This window comes from Schistocerca piceifrons, chromosome 2 (genome assembly GCF_021461385.2).
Source record: "Schistocerca piceifrons isolate TAMUIC-IGC-003096 chromosome 2, iqSchPice1.1, whole genome shotgun sequence".
Taxonomy (NCBI): domain Eukaryota; kingdom Metazoa; phylum Arthropoda; class Insecta; order Orthoptera; family Acrididae; genus Schistocerca; species Schistocerca piceifrons.
The window spans coordinates 101,500,012-101,520,127 of NC_060139.1; the positions used below are offsets into that span (position 1 = coordinate 101,500,012).

General features: G+C 40.4%; 1 protein-coding gene across 2 annotated transcripts in view; it reads right to left on the bottom strand.

Annotated features, from left to right (window-relative positions):
• Positions 1-20,116, bottom strand: part of LOC124777781 — a 196,115-nt gene that overhangs the window by 25,173 nt on the left and 150,826 nt on the right. The window contains exons 1-2 of one of the 2 annotated variants that reach the window (XM_047253292.1): positions 15,569-15,720; positions 975-1,034 (exon numbers count right to left, since the gene is read on the bottom strand). In XM_047253292.1, the coding sequence (XP_047109248.1) occupies positions 975-1,034; positions 15,569-15,597 (89 nt within the window). In that variant the 5' untranslated portion in view covers positions 15,598-15,720. Of the gene's footprint in view, positions 1-974; positions 1,035-15,568; positions 15,721-20,116 lie in introns of those variants that run through there. The other variant, XM_047253291.1, reaches the window with a different exon arrangement.

Here is a 20,116-nt window from a genome sequence, read left to right on the forward strand (position 1 = left end):
AAGTTTAGTTTATTATCTGTAAAGCTCGCAAACAGTGATGCGTTTAACAAATAGCCTTTCATCTATAGTATCTGTGTCACGAGATGAAGAATTTCAGAGATAATTTATTTGTGGGTTAGATTTTTCGTCCTAGCTTGTTTCGTCTAGCGGGAGACCGCCATTTATCACAATCTGATTACATGTAAGTCTGTCTGTAAGTTATCAGAATATATGTCCAATTGTTATTAGAAAGTGTTTATTATCAAATTAGTGAGCACCTCCAATAATAGCCACCATTAATTGCAATTAATAACTCTATTTCATAACTTCGTGTTGCGGGGAGCGCTTTTTCCCTAGTAGCATTTGCTAGGCCATTACACTGATGATATTTTTTAGTTAGAAATTCAGTCTGTAATATTAAATGTAAATGCAAGAGACTTCTCTATTTTGATCTTTTAATAGTTTCAAAGAATGTTTTCTTACTGAACGAGTTCAGTATGTTTAAGATTGGCCGCTTAACGGCAGATGAGATTCTCCTCAGTTTTTGCTTTGCAGATAACGAATAGTAAATACAGAAAAATATTACATTTATTAAGCATTAAAAAATACATCTCAGTTTCTTTGTGAAAGTTGGCACATAAATGACCAGTAGCCCCTGAGAACCAACTTAATCATTACAGTTTGTGTAGAAGCGCACACATTTTCTCTCCATAATAGCAGCGCTTACGCGAACTATCTCTGAGAAGGCAGTGAGTTGCACGCTGTGTATAAAATATTATTTCGTGCATACTTCAGAATAGCGGATGTCTGCATGTATGTTATCATGGTACTGGGTTATTTCAGAGTCTTGAGCAAGTCCACAATATTTAACAGAGTAAATAATATTGCAGTATTCAGTATTTATTTTTTTGCTTAATCACTGCATATATAGAATTTATGCAAAACTCCCAAGCCCCAGTACCGCGATATGTAGTCAACAACAATGGTTTACTTACTCATCCAACATCGAATTATCATACAATGACATCACAAATTCCTTTGCTTCTTCATTGCCTCTGTAAAAATAAAAAAAAAAACAAAGTATGTTTATTAAAAATCGTACAAGTTATCTGAAAAGCATAAACAAATTGGTTTTTCAGTCACTTATTTATTCACAAATTTATCATTTAAAAAGAAAAAAAGCTTGGTAGTTTTAATTAATATGCTTCAATGATGAAATTTCTTTCTTTATTGTGGAGTTCCTGTCAGTAAGTGCCAAGTATGTTATTTGGAACAGATCATATTGCAAGACCACCAACAGCTGTTGATAAAATAATTATTTATTGACTACTGACTTCAATCATCTCCAGATACCATATAATTACTTAGAACAGCCTACATAGCAACTTTCTTACAGTGCTATCAAACAAAAGACTATTGATGCTAGTGCTGCACGATGACTTATTTTAACACCACATTAAAAATACTACTACAAAAGGTGTTGTAAATGATGTGCTAATACCTAAAGATGATTAGTCTGAAATGATGTGAGAATACCTGTAGATTGGTTTCGTTTTGTTTTGCTTTAGGGCGCAAAAACAACTGGGGTCATACACGCCCTAGTCAAAACTATAGAACATGAAGACAGAGGAGTTAAAAAATGACTATACGTCAGTCCCAATTGACATAAGAGAAGACAGATAACAGGCATGTGGAGAAAGTGCTAAAAGAGTCATCATACAGAAACGTAGGTCCAAAACTAAAAATTAAAAGGCCTTAACCATATTGCTCATGAGGATAAAGTAAAACAAGGTCGACAGCCCGTGCATCATTTGCTAAAATGGCCGATAACTCAAGACAGCATAACCAAGCGCGAAGGTAAACAGTTACACAGGGCATTCTGTCAGGAAGTGGGGGACAGTTAGAGCTTGGGTACAATGTGTACAAAGTGGTGAGGAAGTGCCACTTATAAAATGACGATGGCTAAAAAGGCAATGCACAATACGCAGCCTATCTAAAATGACCTCCTCCGGCTGGAGGGCTGAGAGGACGTCACTATCCAAGCTGCTGGGAGAGGCTCAATACGCCGCAGCTTGTTTCTGTGAAGGGAGGACCATTGGCAATGCCAAAGTGACACCACCTCCTGACAGACGGCAACACAGATTGATTGGTTGGTTTGTTTGTGCTATTGAAGGGACTAGACTACTAGGGCCATTGGTAGCTTTTTCCATGAACTTTAAATACCCACCAGGAATAAAAACAAACAATGGAGATGACAAGAGACGACACAGGACAAGAAAGACACAGATTCAAGAAATTAAAATCACACCGAGTGTGAAAGTGGTTGGCCGACCACTTAAAAAAAAAGCGCAAAGCCAACACCAAGAAACACACTAAAAACCCCAGTCTAAAATCGTAGGCCAAAGGCCACACTCAACACAAAAAAAGGAAAAATACTTAGATCAAGCAATAAAAACCCCTGCACGAATAAAACTCAAAACTAAATCTGTCATCACGTCATCTGATAAAAGTGCAGGAAGCGTATCAGGCAGCGCAAACGTCTGCCTGAGCGGAGTTAAAAGCGGGCAGTCCAACAAGATGTGGATCACAGTCAAAGCTGACTCGCAGCGACATATAGGTGGGTCCTCGTGGTGCAATAAATAGCTGTGCGTCCTCCAGGTGTGGCCAATTCGCAGCCGGCAGAGGACAACAGAGTCCTTGCAAGAGACCCGCAAGGAGGAGCGCCACGCACCGGTAGCCTCCTTGATGGCCCGAAGTTTGTTGGGTGAAGGAAGGGTGAGCCGTGTCACGGCTCAGCTCGATTTACCTGCGAGATTATTTCACTTGTTTTCGCCGCAGCGATAGGGGGCGTGATCGCTGAGTGCTGTTGGCGCTTGTGCACGTAGCAACAGTTTTGGAGGGCGGCTCGGTCGGGATATGGCGACAGGACGGAAGCGGCGGGAAGTCAACTGGTGCCTGCCGATTAAGGACTGCGATGAGTATGGCTGTTTGCGAGCACGTGGGGCGGATGGAATGCTCGCTTGCTTAGCGTGGTTCTCCATGACCAGCTGTTGTTATTTTGGAACACGTAGGGCGAGTATTTAAATGAAAATTTGCTAGATAACACAACTGTTGTGAAATCGAAAACTTGACAGTGTTTACTCATGTTACCAGTCATTAATGTTATTTCTGTCTTGTAGCTTACTTAGTTGATATAAAATAATTTTGAAATTTTGTGTATTTGTCATGAAAGGTGAACTGATGTCACATGAGAGAAAAATAAGTGTCATTTGTGTAGGGTTTACGTAAGCTTAAGTGAAATCAGGAGGCCGATGATTATCACTGCCACTTTTTTTTTTTCCTAAGCAGATAATAGGGAATTTGTTGCACTCTTTCCAAATTGGATTTTTTAAAAGGTTTGATTTACATGTGGTACAAATCACAAGTTCAATATTTTTCTGGCGTAATTGTTAATATTTGAACATGTTGCACTATTGTACGATATAATACACCCTTTACTAACAGTACCTTTATGTAATGTTTCAGAGTGGGGCTGCATGTTCTTCTAGAGAATGTTTAAAAAAAATTATTGCTAAAATTTCCTTTTAAACTGTTAATTGTATAAACTTGGATGTATAACCAATTATTGTTAAATAATAAATTTGTGTCAACAAGGCTTGGACCAAATAAATGTGCCTACACCTTCCCCATTCTGGCTCTGCTACTGTCTGTACATCATTCTTCACCCCAGGTGTGAAGTACCTTCCGTCGCAAAACTGACCTGAGGTCACTCTCCGAAAGGTCAATCTCCAAGGCTGGTGCACCAACAGCCTGTCTGGCCAGTGTGTCAACACGTTCATTTCCCGGGATGCCTACATGACCCGGGGTCCACACAAAGACCACAGAGCGGTCACAATGGGCAAGAATATGAAGGAACTCCTGGATAGCCATCACCAGACAAGAGCGAGGGGAAACACTGGTCAATAGCTCGTAAACCACTCAGGGAGTCACTACAGATAACTGAGGACTCACCTGAGCAGGAGCGGATATACTCTAGGTCGCGAGAGATGGCGACAACCTCGGCAGTGAAAACACTGCAGCCAGCCAGCCGGCAAATGAGTGTCGTTCATAATAATCCCCTAGAGTAAGAGCATAACCGACACGACCAGCAACCATCGAACAGTCAGTATAGACTATATCAGAGCCTTGAAAGGTGGCAAGGATTGAAAGAAGCGGCAGCAGAGGGCCTCAGGAGGGACTGAGTCCTTCGGGCCATGTGCCAAATCGAGCCGAAGGCATGGGAGGGGCACACACCACGGGAGTATATGCAGAGAGGCCTGGAAAAGAGGTGGAAGATGGAAAACCTCAAGCCCAGAGAGAAGAGCTCTGACGCGAACCGCGATCGTACACCCTGACTGGGGCTGCCATTCTGGAAGATGTACGACGTGAGTGAGGGAGCAGGAGATGATAATTGGGATGCCCGGGCAAGCTACAAACATGGGAAGCATAATCGGCCAGTAATCGTTGGCGCAGGAACTGCAATGGAGGGACACCTGCCTCCACAAGTATGCTGTTGACAGGGCTTGTCCGGAAAGCTCCAGTGGCGAGTCGGATCCCGCTGTGGATGGGGTCCAGCAACCACAATGTGGAAGGGTATGCCAAACCGTAAGCCAGGCTCTCATAATCTAGACGGGACTGAATTAACGCCTCATACAGTCGTAGATGGGTAGACCGATCGGCACCCCAGCTGGTGCGACTCAAGCAACGAAGAGCGTTAAGATGCCACCAGTTCGACTGCTGAAGTTGCCGAATATGAGGGAGCCCAGTCAATCAGGTATCAAAAACCATTCCCAAAAACCGATGCATCTCTAAATTATCTCTTTAGTTGACTAATTCAGGGTATTTAATTCTTCCTTTGTTGGAGCAAAATCTGCATCATGGCTAACTTTTCTGGATTGGCATTTCTGAAAATTTTTCTTCTTCTGTAAACTAAAAAAAAAAATTCAAAGGGCAACAGTGAAAGAACTTTGACAGATATATCTAAATTGAGGGCAATTATCTTTAAAATAATAATAATTATTATTAATGATATGAATATAATAGAGGGAAACATTCCACGTGGGAAAAATATATCTAAAAACACAGAAGATGTGACTTACCAAATGAAAGTGCTGGCAGGTTGACAGACACACAAACAAACACAAACATACACATGACATTCAAGCTTTCGCAACAAACTGTTGCCTCATCAGGAAAGAGAGAAGGAGAGGGAAAGACGAAAGGATGTGCGTTTTAAGGGAGAGGGTAAGGAGTCATTCCAATCCCGGGAGCGGAAAGACTTACCTTAGGGGGAAAGAAGGGGTATACACTCACGCACGCACGCACGCACGCACGCACACACACACACACACACACACACACACAAGCAGACATTTTGGGGTAAGTGTTTCCGCTCCCAGGATTGGAATGACTCCTTACCCTCTCCCTTAAAACCCACATCCTTTCGTCTTTCCCTCTCCTTCCCTCTTTCCTGATGAGGCAACAGTTTGTTGCGAAAGCTTGAACTTCATGTGTATGTTTGTGTGTCTATCGACCTGCCAGCACTTTCGTTCGGTAAGTCACATCATCTGTGTTTTTAGATGTATAATATTTATTATTATTAATAATAATAATAAACTAACCCTGGGGTAGTTGCTAGTCTCCTACCAGGCGCCTCCCCAGGTGGCGGATAGGGGAATGCTCACCAGATATGGTGGGTACCGGGGAAATAAAATACCCGGGGTGGACCAAAACTAGCAAACTAGGGCACGACGGTTCCACATGTCAGTGGCGGTTTCCCGACAGCATCTGTTCCACATGTTAGTGGCGGCTGATTTGTGTTTCAAGGCTCCACAACCTTGATCCTACCAACTGGCACATGTCAGACCAAAATACAATTACAAGTAAAATCATGGTTCGTGTATGTAATAACAAAAGTACCCCAGGTGGTGAAATCCACCCACCTAGCAGAAAGGTGGCAACCGGTCTATCGGATTCTGGGGAGACCGGACCTACACGACTTGTGAGTGGATTGGAGCACTCTGGAAAACTTCCCAAAAATGAAGATTACATTGGAACAGTAAACATACAGACACTAATACAAACCGGAAAATTATACACATTAACAGAAGAATTAAAGAAGCTGAAAATCCAAATCCTAGCAGTACAAGAGACCAGATTTCCTGATAATCAAATCACTGACTACAATGGCTTCAGAATTTTCAAAAGTGGAACGGACAGAAAAATTGGTAAAGGGGCAAACATGCTTGGTATGGCCTTTATGGTCGAAAAATCCTCAGTTAAATTTGTAAAATCTGTAAAAACTATTAGCAATAGACTAATGTTTCTTAGGTTGAAACACAAGAATAAATATTACACCCTAATTAATGTTCACGCACCCTGCAACGTTGACAATAGAAAGGACTAGACAATGTGGATAAATTTTGGGAACGATTAGAACTTGAAATGTCAAAGATACCGAGGAATGATGTCAAAATACTTCTTGGAGATTTCAATGCACAGATTGGCAGAGAAAAGAAATACAGGAAGACGGTTGGGCTATACCCAGCACACAAATTGACCAACAAAAATGGCATGCGACTAATCCAACTTTGTCAACAATTCAACATGAAAATCAGCTCAACGTCGTTCAATAAGAAACCAAGAAAACAGAAGACCTGGAGATCCCCTATAAGCCAATTGGGAGAATTTCAAATTGACCATGTGGCCATCTCATATAACTTCCAAAAAGAGATCACAGATATCCAGGTTAGGAGAGGTGCAAATATTGACTCAGATCATTATCTCACAAGAGTTCGGGTCCAATTCACCCCAAGAAGGAAAACGCCAAGAATTCCACCAGCAATCCCAAAATTTGACCTACAAAAACTAACAGAATCAGAAACAATTAAAAAATGGGAAAATTCTCCCGCAAACAACTGGGAAACATTCAAGGAAAAAAATCACAAAAATAGCGAAGGAGCAAATACCACTGAAAAAGAAGCACAAACATCCATGGTGGAATATGGAATGCGAAAAGGCAATTCAAGTTCATACAGAAGCCTTTGCGAAGTACAGTTCAAATAAAAATGAGAAAACTCTTCAAAACTTTTTAGAAACACGGAAACTTTCAAATAAACTTATTAGACAAGAGAAGAGAAAGTATGTAACTCAGCAACTGGAATCAATAGAAGCAGATTTTAAAAATTATAATACGCATGGATTCTACAAAACTTTTGCAAACCAAATTAAAGGGTATATCCCTCAAAATGTCTGTTTTCGGAAATCAGATGGGAATCTGGCACTAAGCGACGAAGAAAACTGTGAAGAATTAGCCAAATATTTTGAAACGCTATTAAACTGTCCAGAACCAACAGAAGCTCTTCCAATATCCAGCACTAAAGCCCCGCAACAGCAAGACTCTGTACCGCCAACTGAAGAAGAAATTATCAAACACATAAACAAACTCAAAAATAACAAAGCATCAGGAGAAGATGGAATAGTAGCCGAATTTCTCAAAAGTCTAGGGTCTAACTCAAGAAATGAGCTAGTTAAAATTATTCAAAACATATGGGTTACTGAAGAAATACCAGAAGATTGGAAATGTGCCCTAATACATCCGTTACATAAAAAAGGGGATAAATCAGATGTGAACAACTATAGAGGAATCTCCTTACTTGCCGTCACATACAAGATATTATCAGCTTGTCTTCTTGAAAGAACACAAAAACTGCTAGAACCCAAAATCTCAGATTTCCAAGCTGGTTTCAGACCAAACAGATCATGTCCAGAACAAATTTTAAACTTGAAATTGATTACAAGGATGAGACAAATGCGAAGGAAGCCTACAGTATATGTCTTTGTCGACTTTAAAAAGGCATATGATTCAATTCACAGACCCACACTATTTAAAATTCTTGAAGAACAAGGACTGGATGAGAAGACACGGAACATCATAGAGCAGACATTAACAAATACAAAATGCAAAGTGAAATTCATGGGAAAACTTTCAAAATCATTTGAGATAAAAACTGGGGTTAGACAAGGTGATGGATTATCACCTCTGTTATTTAACTTAGTTCTGGATAGAGTCATGGCAGAATGGGGAAAAGAACTCAAAAAAGAAAAGTACTGGAAACCAATATCACTGGGAACCAAAAAAGATGACCTACAAATCCCCTACTTAGCCTACGCAGACGATCTTGCAATAATGGCAGATTCTAGTGAAATGGCAGTCAAACAGATAGAAACCTTAAAAGAGTGTGCAGGAAAAGTTGGCCTACAAATATCTTTTGAGAAAACGGTGTTTACAACAACAAATCTAGAAATTTCTAAGTTACAGACCAAATATGGAGAAATTAAGAGGGTACCATACTTTAAATATTTAGGAGAGATAATTTCTGAAAAATACTCACAACAAGAAAGAATATTAAAAGCTCGTAGGGGTCTAGGGCTGGTCCAAAACATTTACAATAAAAAATGTCTATCTATAAATACAAAAATTAAACATTATAAGTCGGTAATTAAACCAATAATGCTATATGCCAGCGAAACCTTGACACTTAAAAGGAAAATCATTAGGAAAATTCTGAGACCAAGATGGACCAAAGAGGGGTATAGATTACAGAAAAATTCTAAAATTGAAGAATATTCTAACATAGATATAAACATGAGGAAAAGGCGTCTAAAATTCTATGGCCACATAATGAGACTTCCCGATCACAGACTTACAAAAAAAATAGTAAGATACGTAGCATCCCTTGTTAATGGAGGAGAATGGATCAAAAATGTAAAGAAAGATCTGGAATTAGCCAACATTACTACTGAAGACATGAACAAAAGAAACAATTTCAAACTTAAAGTTGACAAATGGGAGGTCAAACCAGAGACAAAAGCGCCGAGAACTGGAACAAAATGGAGCGAAGAAAGAAAAGCTAATTCTCACAAAGAATGAAGACCTGGTGGGCAAACAAGAAGAATAAGAAGCCCCAGAAGTGAACCATCTTTACTTAGCGTCTTCCATGTTGGGAGCTTTACGACTAATAATAATAATAATAATAATAATAATAATAATCTAACAAAACATCTAGAACTGTTACAGAGATACAGGATTTAATAAATTTTTCCAAAATTCGCATATTCAAAATGGTGTTTGCAGTGTCGTCTTTGGAAGCCTATATCTCAGGGTAGGGATTTTTTAGGAGAAAACAAAAAATGAGTGTTTCTTACTTACTCCTGAATTTTAACATATGCTAAATTCAATAACTTCCAAGACTATGACGATAACACTCCTGCCTGAAATGATATGGATTATGTCATACAGACTCACTACCGGGCTAGTGTAAAGGTGCCAGTGCATGGGCATCCAGCGAGAGGCAGAGGCAGGGGCAGGGGCAGAGGCAGGGGCAGGGGTAGGGCAGCTGCCCTCCACCCCTAGAAGATATTCACAGTTTATCACTAGTTTACTGTTTTATTTAATAAGAAATACTGCATGTTTTCTCGGATTGTACAAGCGCATTCTTGTATTTAAAATGTTTATTAAAAGCAGTTTTTCACTGGTTTACTGTTTTATTTAATAAGAAGTGCTGTATGTTGTCTCGAGTCCTTGTTTCCTGAGACTAGTATGACCTGCCCCCCCCCCCTCCCCCGTTCAGATCCTTGGTACGCCCTTGTGGCAGTGGCCAAACAGATGCCACGATGGTGGATAGTGTTGAGATGGCATAAGAGGTATAAACATGCAGATGCATAAACAAAGCACCCATAATCGAGTTTCAAATGGACAAGGGACCAGTACAAACAGGAGGGTAGTTCGATCAGTACCCCAGGACGACACATAGGGCACTGAGGAACAGCGCACTGCAGGCTTCCAGGTAAGACGTGTGAGGACCAAGAGTGTTTCCTATCACATATGAGCCCCAGGAATTTCGTAGTTTCAATGAACGGAAGAGCAATAGGCTAAAGATGTAGAGATGGTAGTAGAAACCAATTGTGTCACCAGAAATTCATATGGACAGTTTTGTCAGAGGAAAAGCGAAACCCATTGTCGATGTTCCACGAGTAAAGACAATCAAGACATCGCTGAAGATGCCGCTCAGTAGACAGATCCATGGAGAACTGCAATACACGGCAAAATCGTCAACAAAAAGGGAGCCGGACATTCCCAGCGGGAGACAAGCCATTTAGGGTTAATGGTGACAGCAAAGAGGATGACTCTCAAGACGGAACCCTGAGGCAGACCGTTTTCATGGATAAAGGTGCCAGACAAGGCAGAACACACACAGACTTTGAAAACTTGATCTTTTAAAAATTCCTGAAGGAAATAGGGCAGGCAGCCACGGAAGACCCACATGTAAAGAGTACGGAGGATACAAGTTCTCCAGCAGGTGTTGTAGGTCTTCTCCAAATCGAAAAATATGGCCACAGTTTGCGACTTCCGCAGAAGGCCATTCATGACATGGGTGGACAAAGTAAACAGATGATCAACTGCAGAACGCTGTGCTCGAAATCAACACTGTGCATTCGTCAGTAAATAGCGAGACTTGAGCCACTATACCATCCGGGCACAAATCATATGTTCCATCAGCTTGCAAACACAGCTGGTAAGAGAGATGGGGCAGTAGCTAGAAGGAAGGTTTTTGTCCTGACCAGGCTTAGGTATGGGTATGATGGTGGCTTCACGTCAGCTTCCAGGAAATGTGCACTGCCCAGATGCAGATGTACGTCGTGTTAAGCAGAAAGTGCCTGCCCACAAGAGAAAGGTGCTGCAACATCTGAATGTGGATGGTGTCTGGCCCTAGGGCGGAGCACCAGGATGAACTGAGAGCACAATCTAGCTCCCTCATAGTAAAGACAGCACTGTAGCACTCACTATTCGGAGAAGAGAAGGGTATCGTCTGAGCCCCCTCCACTCATTTCCGATGGAGGAAGGAGGGTGATGATAGTGGGAGGAGTTCAAAATGTCTGTAAAATGGCGGCCCAAGGAGTTGGAGATAGCAATAAGGACCACGACGACATCGTCTGCTACTGTCAGGCTGGAAATTGGGGAATGGATCTTGGTCCCAGAGAGCCGTCGGAGGTTGGTCCACACGACAGAGGAAGGGGTGGAACTGCTGGAAGAACTAGTGAATGAAATCCAGCTAGCTCTTTCGCTAACCCGAAGAATGCGATGACACTGTGCACACATCTGTTTATAATGAATGCAGCTTGCCAGCTTAGGATGATGGTTAAAAATGTTAAAAAGTCTCCGTGAGCGAATTGCATCACGGCATGCCCCAGCCCACGGAGGGACTGGGACACGACGTGGTAAAGAGGAAGTGCGAGGAATGGAATGTTCTCCAGCAGTGAGGATAACATCTGTGAGATATTCCGCCTGCTCATCACAACTGGGGAAATCTTGTTCTTCGAAGGTCGCCTGGGAGGGGTAAAGCTGACAGTCAGCCTTAGTAAGTTGTCACACGTGTGTGCACACAGATGGGGTAGCGGTCAGCAAATGTATAGCACACAGGAAATGGTCACTCGAGTACTTGTCACAAAGAATGGACCACTCAAAACAATGGGCAAGCTGGGCAGTGCAAAAGGGTAGGTTCAAATGGGAATAGGTGTGCAAGGATACCTGAAGATGATCAGTTTGATATCAGAAGTAAATGAACAATTATTTTTTCAGCCTCTCTTGGGGAGTCTAGAAACTGTTTCGACTACTTACGAGCTGTGGGTGGGTGCCACAAATAAATTATTTAGTTGTGCAGACATGAATTTGATAGCTTGATTAAGTTATGATTCATTACAAGACTCCATATGGCTCTAATGCTATTAAGAGGCTATCTGATAATGTCTTATTAAAACAGTCTGTTATTAAACTTTTCTGTGAGCGTTGGGCTTGTATTGTCCTGTGCGCTTTTGTAATGTGACAGTAGTTTTGACATTTTTCTCAAAATCAGAGGTCCTTAGAGAGGACTATCTGTGATTCGAAATTATATCTTTATAAATGAATATTACAATTCTTGGAACTTCACTAGATATTTCTTTAATGACAGCATAGCTAGTAAAATAGTCAGTGCACATCATCTAATTACATTTGTGGGCTTCACTAACCTCTCTAATTGTGCAAATAATCAGTTACATGCATGATGGTTACCCTAATGTTTTTTCCCTATTAACCCTGGCCTTTAAAGGCTTAATAATTGGTACTTAAAATGAAATTGTTCCAAGTGAAGAGAATATTTTGGAGTTGGGAGGCAGGTACTACTGTTCAAATCAAAGAACACTGTAAAATAGGGGCAACTGAGTGAGGCAGTGCAGTTGTTAAGACACTAACCTCATATTTAGAGGATGGAGTTCACTCCGTCCTACCACACTGATTTAGGTTTTCCTAAATCATTTCTGGCAAATGTTGGGATGGTTCCATTATCAAGGCCACAACCTGTCTGCCCTCATACAAGTGTGCTTATATTCTGTTTTGTGTGTCTGTGTTGAGCTATTTATTTTCACTATATTATGACCAACTTCATTATAATCACAAATCCTATATCATAGTGAGATGATACCTGAAGGAATAAATAAATCATAGCAGAACAAATGTTATGCAAATAAAGGTTACTGGTGAATTGTAGTGATAGGAAATTCAATGGATTTGTTATTTTGCTGATTTCATTTTTGACTAATACTAATTTAATCTTTCAAGACAATAGCTATGAGGAGATCTGAAATACAGCAGGTGAAATTGGGAGGGCATTCTCCTGTGCTGTCCTCTGAATGACTGGGCATAGAAAATAGTTTATAAGACGTCCACACTCCCAAATTAAATGTTTTCAGATTAACACATGACATCTTGGATGTCTGTGGTTCCATCTGCAGTTCGCATACTCTACTTATTTTGTGTTAATGTTAATCTTCCTGGTACTGCCAACATCCCTGTTGGGTCTCAAACTTTAGTAAGAGGGTTTATATTTGAGATCTTTTACACTTCTCTGATCAAGCTGATGTATGCCACTGTTCTTAAAAAGCAGAACACAGTTTCAGTTTTTGATCTTCACCCAATGATTTACATTTCTTCAAGTTCATCAAAAGCAGTTGTTCAACTTCGTTTCATTCAACAGTGAGGTACCAATTTACTTCTTTCTAGGAAAAATTGTATAATCATTCATTCTACTGTTTTTATTTATAATTTAGTGTTTGATGGCCAATCAGTAATGAATAGACTGTTATTGTGCAATACATAACAAATATACAGACAACCAATAAAGTAAACAAAAGAAAAAATTAAAAGTACAATTTCCAGTTTTTCCAGCCGTCAATTGCTTTGGAGCCTGCCTGATCCAGGTCTTCCAGGGATCCAGTCTTGTACAATATATTGCACAACTTACACCACCTTGTTGCAGTCACAGCTTAGAGTCTCACCATCCTCAGAACTTGTGATGAGTAGCAGCAGTTCTTCCTGTCCAATATTTGATGCATTTGAGTTTGAACCACCCGGCAAAGAAAATTAAACCCAGTTGGACAACAGTTGGATTTTCGACCAGCGATAAATCAAAATCAAGACAGCTCTGGATTGTGAGCACTGGTAAATGGGATCATGGCAGTTCTGAAGGTTGGTTGATGAGAGTTCAGTAATATTATAAAATCTTGCTGGATTATATTGTACATGGATACAGAGAAGTTCTCCTGCATTCTTGCCCATAACCAAATGAGAGTTTGAAGTTTCTATGTGAGGAGAAGTCTTACTGCTGGTACAATGAGCCACTACACACGCACAGGTAAAAATGCACCAGATACAATGTGCATGGTTCAACAAAGGTGAACACCCACCACGTGTTTTAACCGAGTAGCTGACAATGGTCAACTGATAAACCCAGGTCAATGCAGTCGTCCTCAGTGTCTTCAGGTTAGTTCCTCAGAGAGTTCCATTTAGCCTTTCCAATAGATTGCAGCTTTTCACTTCAGCAATAGTACTCTGAAAATGGTGTCAGTAGGTGACATATTCAATTGTATCCTCAGACACTTTGGAGTGCTGTTGCAATGTAATACATATATTGTTGCAGTTTTCATTTGAATGACTGGTCTGTCTTACCTCCCCTCCACCTTGATGCCTCAGGATGTGCCCTATCAACCGATCCATTCTTTTACTCAAATTGAGCCAACATTCCCTTTCCTCTTCAATTCGATTCAGTACTTCATCAATTATATGATCCACCCAAGTAATCTTAACGCATTTCTATGACAACAAATTTCTATTCTTCTTTCATCTTTACTGTTTTTGCATCTGTACAACGCTTCCATTATCTGCAGATAACTTGTATATTTATAGTTCAGACAGATAGCCACAACCATCTTCAGTGGTTTATATTTACACTTCTAAATGACAAAATATTTTTCAATACTCACAAGTCCTGTGTAAATTACTTCTGCCTTAGAGTTTAATCTATGTAAGCATAAGACAGAAGCCAACAACATGGGATAATTTGTGAGAATTTCGTGTAGGTTGTGGGTGTCTAGACTGAACAGTACAGGACAAGTTATTCATACCGCCGAACAACGAACTGACACAGTTAACTTTATTAAAAAGTCACTCCATCTCTAGACTGTGGTGTACACAGTAGATTGTGTCTAATAAGACTTCTTTCTTTCTTCTCAAAGCCAATTATCAAATAGGCAGTCAAGGAAAGGACATAGTAACTGTAAAAAAAAAAAAAAATCCAGTTTGTTCTGATGGATTAGCATTTACATTTCTGCTTTTATTCTGTTGCAAGTCAATCATTCAAATAACCTATATGAGACTGAGCAGGATAACTTGTATGAACCTTTGTGGAAAGTTGCTTTTCTCCCCCACCCCCCAGTTTCAGCAGTGAGGTCGTTTTAGTTTTTATGAAGATTAGTTTACTTGATGCTGCAGAAGACAATGCACCTGATTTTTGTATGCACAAAGATAATGTCCTTCTTAAAGGATGCGCTTAAAGAGACAGCCACTGAGATTATATTGGGCCACTGCAATAATGCAGCTGCTTCACCAATCAATCGACGTGACTCTTCATGTCAACCGTGGGTTTTTATTTATTTATTCAATTCACAAACTCAAGAGACAATGCACAAATAGCACATTATTTCGCAGTTATCTTACTGGATAAAGAGGGGTTGGGGGGGGGGGGGGGTTACTGCTCCATGTTAAATGCGTCCTGGTCTTCTAGGGCACGGGGTACTTAAATAATTACAAAGAATGTTGAGATTCTGCCCTTCTGTCCCTTTACAACTGGTTTACAGGTCGAGCAGTTTTCAATTACATTGAATTGTTGACCAATTCACGTTTACGACACAAAGTTCTCAATGTTAGACGAAGATTATCCACTCATATAAACAATTTCAGGGATACACACAACTTGTCCGAACGGCTATTTCCGATTATCTACAACCTCAGATACAATGAACCAATTAAGTATATCACTGGAAATTTTCCTATCAAAGTATAACTACGCATTTACACCCTTTGCATAGCGACATAACAGATCAGGTCTTTTTAAACTCCTTTTACTGACACAGGCAACCCAAACAGAATGCATGAAACCATCATGTCCACACTTACCTTTTATGAACAGTATCACTTTCAGACATCCTACTGTCACAACACTTCTACTAAACAAACAGGAGTGCACACGACAATCCGGCGGGCGCGGGCCTTAAGCCAATTAGCGATACGCACATTGCCAAGTTGTCCAAAGTCCTTCTGCATGCTAGGATCTTTGCATTCGATTAACGCCGATCCACAGGTTAGGACTTGTTTGTGCCAGTATCTGTGCACACATTAAATCTCCGCAAATCTCGTGCGTCAACACCATACCATCTCCATCACTTTTCAATCTACCGCCGACTCGTCATCAGTGTCAGTGGAACAAATAAAGGTCGAATGGAAAAGAAAATGGCTTCTAAATCGGCCTGCACACGTTTAATATTTGTTGGTAATAATATTTGTCAAACCAATATATTGAAGCGACCCTCACTCCATCAACAATATTATCAACATAGTCAGATGGCAACCAGGGGGGACGTATTTTATCGTTTAGTAACAGACAGAAACTGCTTTTGTAGCATTGTATTCTTGATTATGACTAGTCGTGCGTGTGTACTTCATTGTGAATATGTTGCTCACATTGTGCTTTATTTTTGCTTATCTCCGCGATATTGGATGGAGTAAATAATACCAATGTTTGCTTCATATAAACAAGATCGTTTCGTCGGATATTATTCTGTGAACATTTGTTCTTGCCTCAGAATCCGCCTGTGACCTTGTAGGTGCAACAACAACAGAGGGGTATCTGGTGAGAGGCCAGACGTACGTAAGGTTCCTGAAGAGTGGCAGCAGCCTTTTCAGTAGTTGCAGGGGCAACAGTCTGGATGATTGACTGATCTGGCCTTGTAACACTAACCAAAATGGCCTTGCTGTGCTGGTACTGCGAACGGCTGAAAGCAGGGGGAAACTACGGCCATAATTTTTGCCAAGGGCATGCAGCTTTACTGCATGGTTAAATGATGATGGCGTCCTCTTGGGTAAAAATGATGATGGCGTCCTCTTGGGTAAAATATTCCGGAGGTAAAATAGTCCCCCATTCTGATCTCCAGGTGGGGACTACTCAGGAGGACGTCGTTATCAGGAGAAAGAAAACTGGCGTTCTACGGATCAGAGAGTGGAATGTCAGATCCCTTAATCGGGCAGGTAGGTTACGAAATTTAAAAAGGGAAATGGATAGGTTAAAGTTAGATATAGTGGGAACTAGTTAAGTTTGGTGGCAGGAGGAACAAGACTTTTGGTCAGGTGAATACAGAGTCATAAATACAAAATCAAACAGGGGTAATGCAGGAGTAGGTTTAATAATGAATAAAAAAATTCGAGTGCAGGTAAGCTACTACAAACAGCGTAGCGAACGCATTATTGTGGCCAAGATAGACACGAAGCCCGTGCCTACTACAGAAGTACAAGTTTATACGCCAACTAGCTCTGCAGATGATGAAGAAATTGATGAAATGTATGATGAAATAAAAGAAATCATTCAGGTGTTGAAGGGAGACGAAAATTTAATAGTCATGGGTGACTGGAATTCGACAGTAGGAAAAGGAAGAGAAGGAAACGTAGTAGGTGAATATGGATTGGGGCTAAGAAATGAAAGAGGAAGCCGCCTGATAGAATTTTGCACAGAGCACAACTTAATTATAGCTAACACTTGGTTCAAGAATCATAAAAGAAGGTTGTATACATGGAAGAAGCCTGGAGACACTGACAGGTTTCAGATAGATTATATAATGGTAATACAGAGATTTAGGAACCAGGTTGTAAATTGTAAGACATTTCCAGGGGCAGATGTGGACTCTGACCACAATCTATTGGTTATGAACTGTAGATTAAAACTGAAGAAACAGCAAAAAGGTGGGAATTTAAGGAGATGGGACCTGGATAAACTGACTAAACCAGAGGTTGTACAGAGTTTCAGGTACAGCATATAAGGGAACAATTGACAGGAATGGGGGAAAGAAATACAGTAGAAGAAGAATGGGTAGCTCTGAGGGATGAAGCAGTGAAGGCAGCAGAGGATCAAGTAGGTAAAAAGACGAGGGCTAGTAGAAAGCCTTGGGTAACAGAAGAAATATAGAATTTAATTGATGAAAGGAGAAAATATAAAAACGCAGTAAATGAAGCAAACAAAAAGGAATAGAAACATCTCAAAAATGAGATTGACAGGAAGTGCAAAATGGCTAAGCAGAGATGGCTAGAGGGCAAATGTAAGGATGTAGAGGCTTATCTCACTAGGGGTAAGATAGATACGGCCTACAGGAAAATTAAAGAGACCTTTGGAGAAAAGAGAGCCACTTGTATGAATATCAAGAGCTCAGATGGAAACCCAGTACTTGAGGACAATATTATGGAAATGGAAGAGGATGTAGATGAAATGGGAGATACGATACTGCGTGAAGACTTTGACAGAGCACTGAAAGACCTGAGTCATAACAAGGCCCCGGGAGTAGACAATATTCCATTGAAACTACTGACGGCCTTGGGAGAGCCAGTCCTGACAAAAATCTACCACCTGGTTAGCAAGATGTATGATTCAGGCGAAATACCCTCAGACTTCAAGAAGAATATAATAATTCCAATCCCAAATAAGCAGCTGTTGACAGATGTGAAAATTACCGAACTATCAGTTTAATAAGTCACAGCTGCAAAATACTAACGCGAATTCTTTACAGACGAATGGAAAAACTGGTAGAAGCCGACCTTCGGGAAGATCAGTTTGGATTCCGTAGAAATGTTGGAACACATGAGGCAATACTGGCCCTACGACTTGTCTTAGAAAATAGATTAAGGAAAGGCAAACCTACGTTTCTAGCATTTGTAGACTTAGAGAAAGCTCTTGGCAATGTTGATTGGAATACTCTCTTTCAAATTCTGAAGGTGGCAGTGGTAAAATACAGGGAGCGAAAGGCTATTCCCAATTTGTACAGAAACCAGATGGCAGTTATAAGAATCGAGGGGCATGAAAGGGAAGCAGTGGTTGGGAAGGGAGTGATACAGGGTTGTAGCCTCTCCCCGGTGTTATTCAATCTGTATATTGAGCAAGCAGTAAAGGAAACAAAAGAAAAATACGAAGTAGGTATTAAAATCCATGGAGAAGAAACAAAAACTTTGAGGTTCGCCGATGACATTGTAATTCTGTCAGAGAGAGCAAAGGACTTAGAAGAGCAGTTGAACGGAATGGACAGTGTCTTGAAAGGGCAATATAAGATGAACATCAACAGAAGCAAAACGAGGGTAATGGAATGTAGTCTAATTAAGTCGGGTGATGCTGAGGGAATTAGATTAGGAAATGAGGCACTTAAAGTAGTAAAGGAGTTTTGCTATTTGGGGAGCAAAATAACTTAGGATGTCGAAGTAGAGAGGATTTAAAATGTAGACTGGCAATGGCAAGGAAAGCGTTTCTGAAGAAGAGAAATTTGTTAACATCGAGTACAGATTCAAGTGTCAGAAGTCATTTCTGAAAGTATTTGTATGGAGTGTAGCCATATATGGACGATAAGTAGTTTGGACAAGAAGAGAATAGAAGCTTTCGAAATGTGGTGCTACAGAAGAATGCTGAAGATTGGATGGGTAGATCACATAACTAATGAGGAGGTATTGAATAGAATTAGGGAGAAGAGGAGTTTGTGGCACAACTTGACAAGAAGAAGGGACCGGTTGGTAGCACATGTTCTGAGGCATCAAGGGATCACAAATGTAGCATTGGAGGGCAGTGTGGAGGGTAAAAATCGTAGAGGGAGACCAACAGATGAATACACTAAGCAGATTCAGAAGGATGTAGGTTGCAGTAAGTACTGGGAGATCAAGAAGCTTACACAGGATAGGGTAGCATGGAAAGCTGCATCAAACCAGTCTCAGGACTGAAGACCACAACAACAACAACTTTCTACTTCCAGTACGCATCCATTTTTCCAACTTTCTCACATTTAATGGAGATCTGCATTTTAGCAGCTTTTTGACAGAATTCGTATTTAACTGTATTACATCTTGTCACAGAATAAGTATTATATATATGTGTTGGTTCTTGCAACTGAGTATGCCTTGTGGTGCCAGGTATTATTATGCAGTAAAAATATTCTACATCGAATTGCATATTTATACATTGGATAGTGTGGTATAGGGTAAATTTACTTCCAACATACTGAGTGCTACTGCAATTACCTAATGTTACTTCATTTAGCTAACTCTACTCGCAAGTAGATCCAATGATGTCTTATTTGATTTTAAATTTTCAGTGGCGTGGGAGGATCATTGCGTAGACATCACAGTGATTCTGAGAGAAAGTTCAGAAAAGCTATTCGCCGTAACTGAAGATTCATCACTATTCACATGCTGTCTCATGATATCCTGAAGTACCTTTGATTTTCATGAAAGCTCTGTGTGATCCATTTGGAAAAAAAGCCAGTGGCATTGTGTAATTAAAGATGTATATTGAAAACTGTTAAATATTATTTCTCAACTTTCTGAGCTCCAGTAAATATACCATATGATGGCAGTTATAATTGGCGACCCCAATGTGATAATAAGAAGATATGGCGACAAGTGAAGCATACATAAGGATCGACT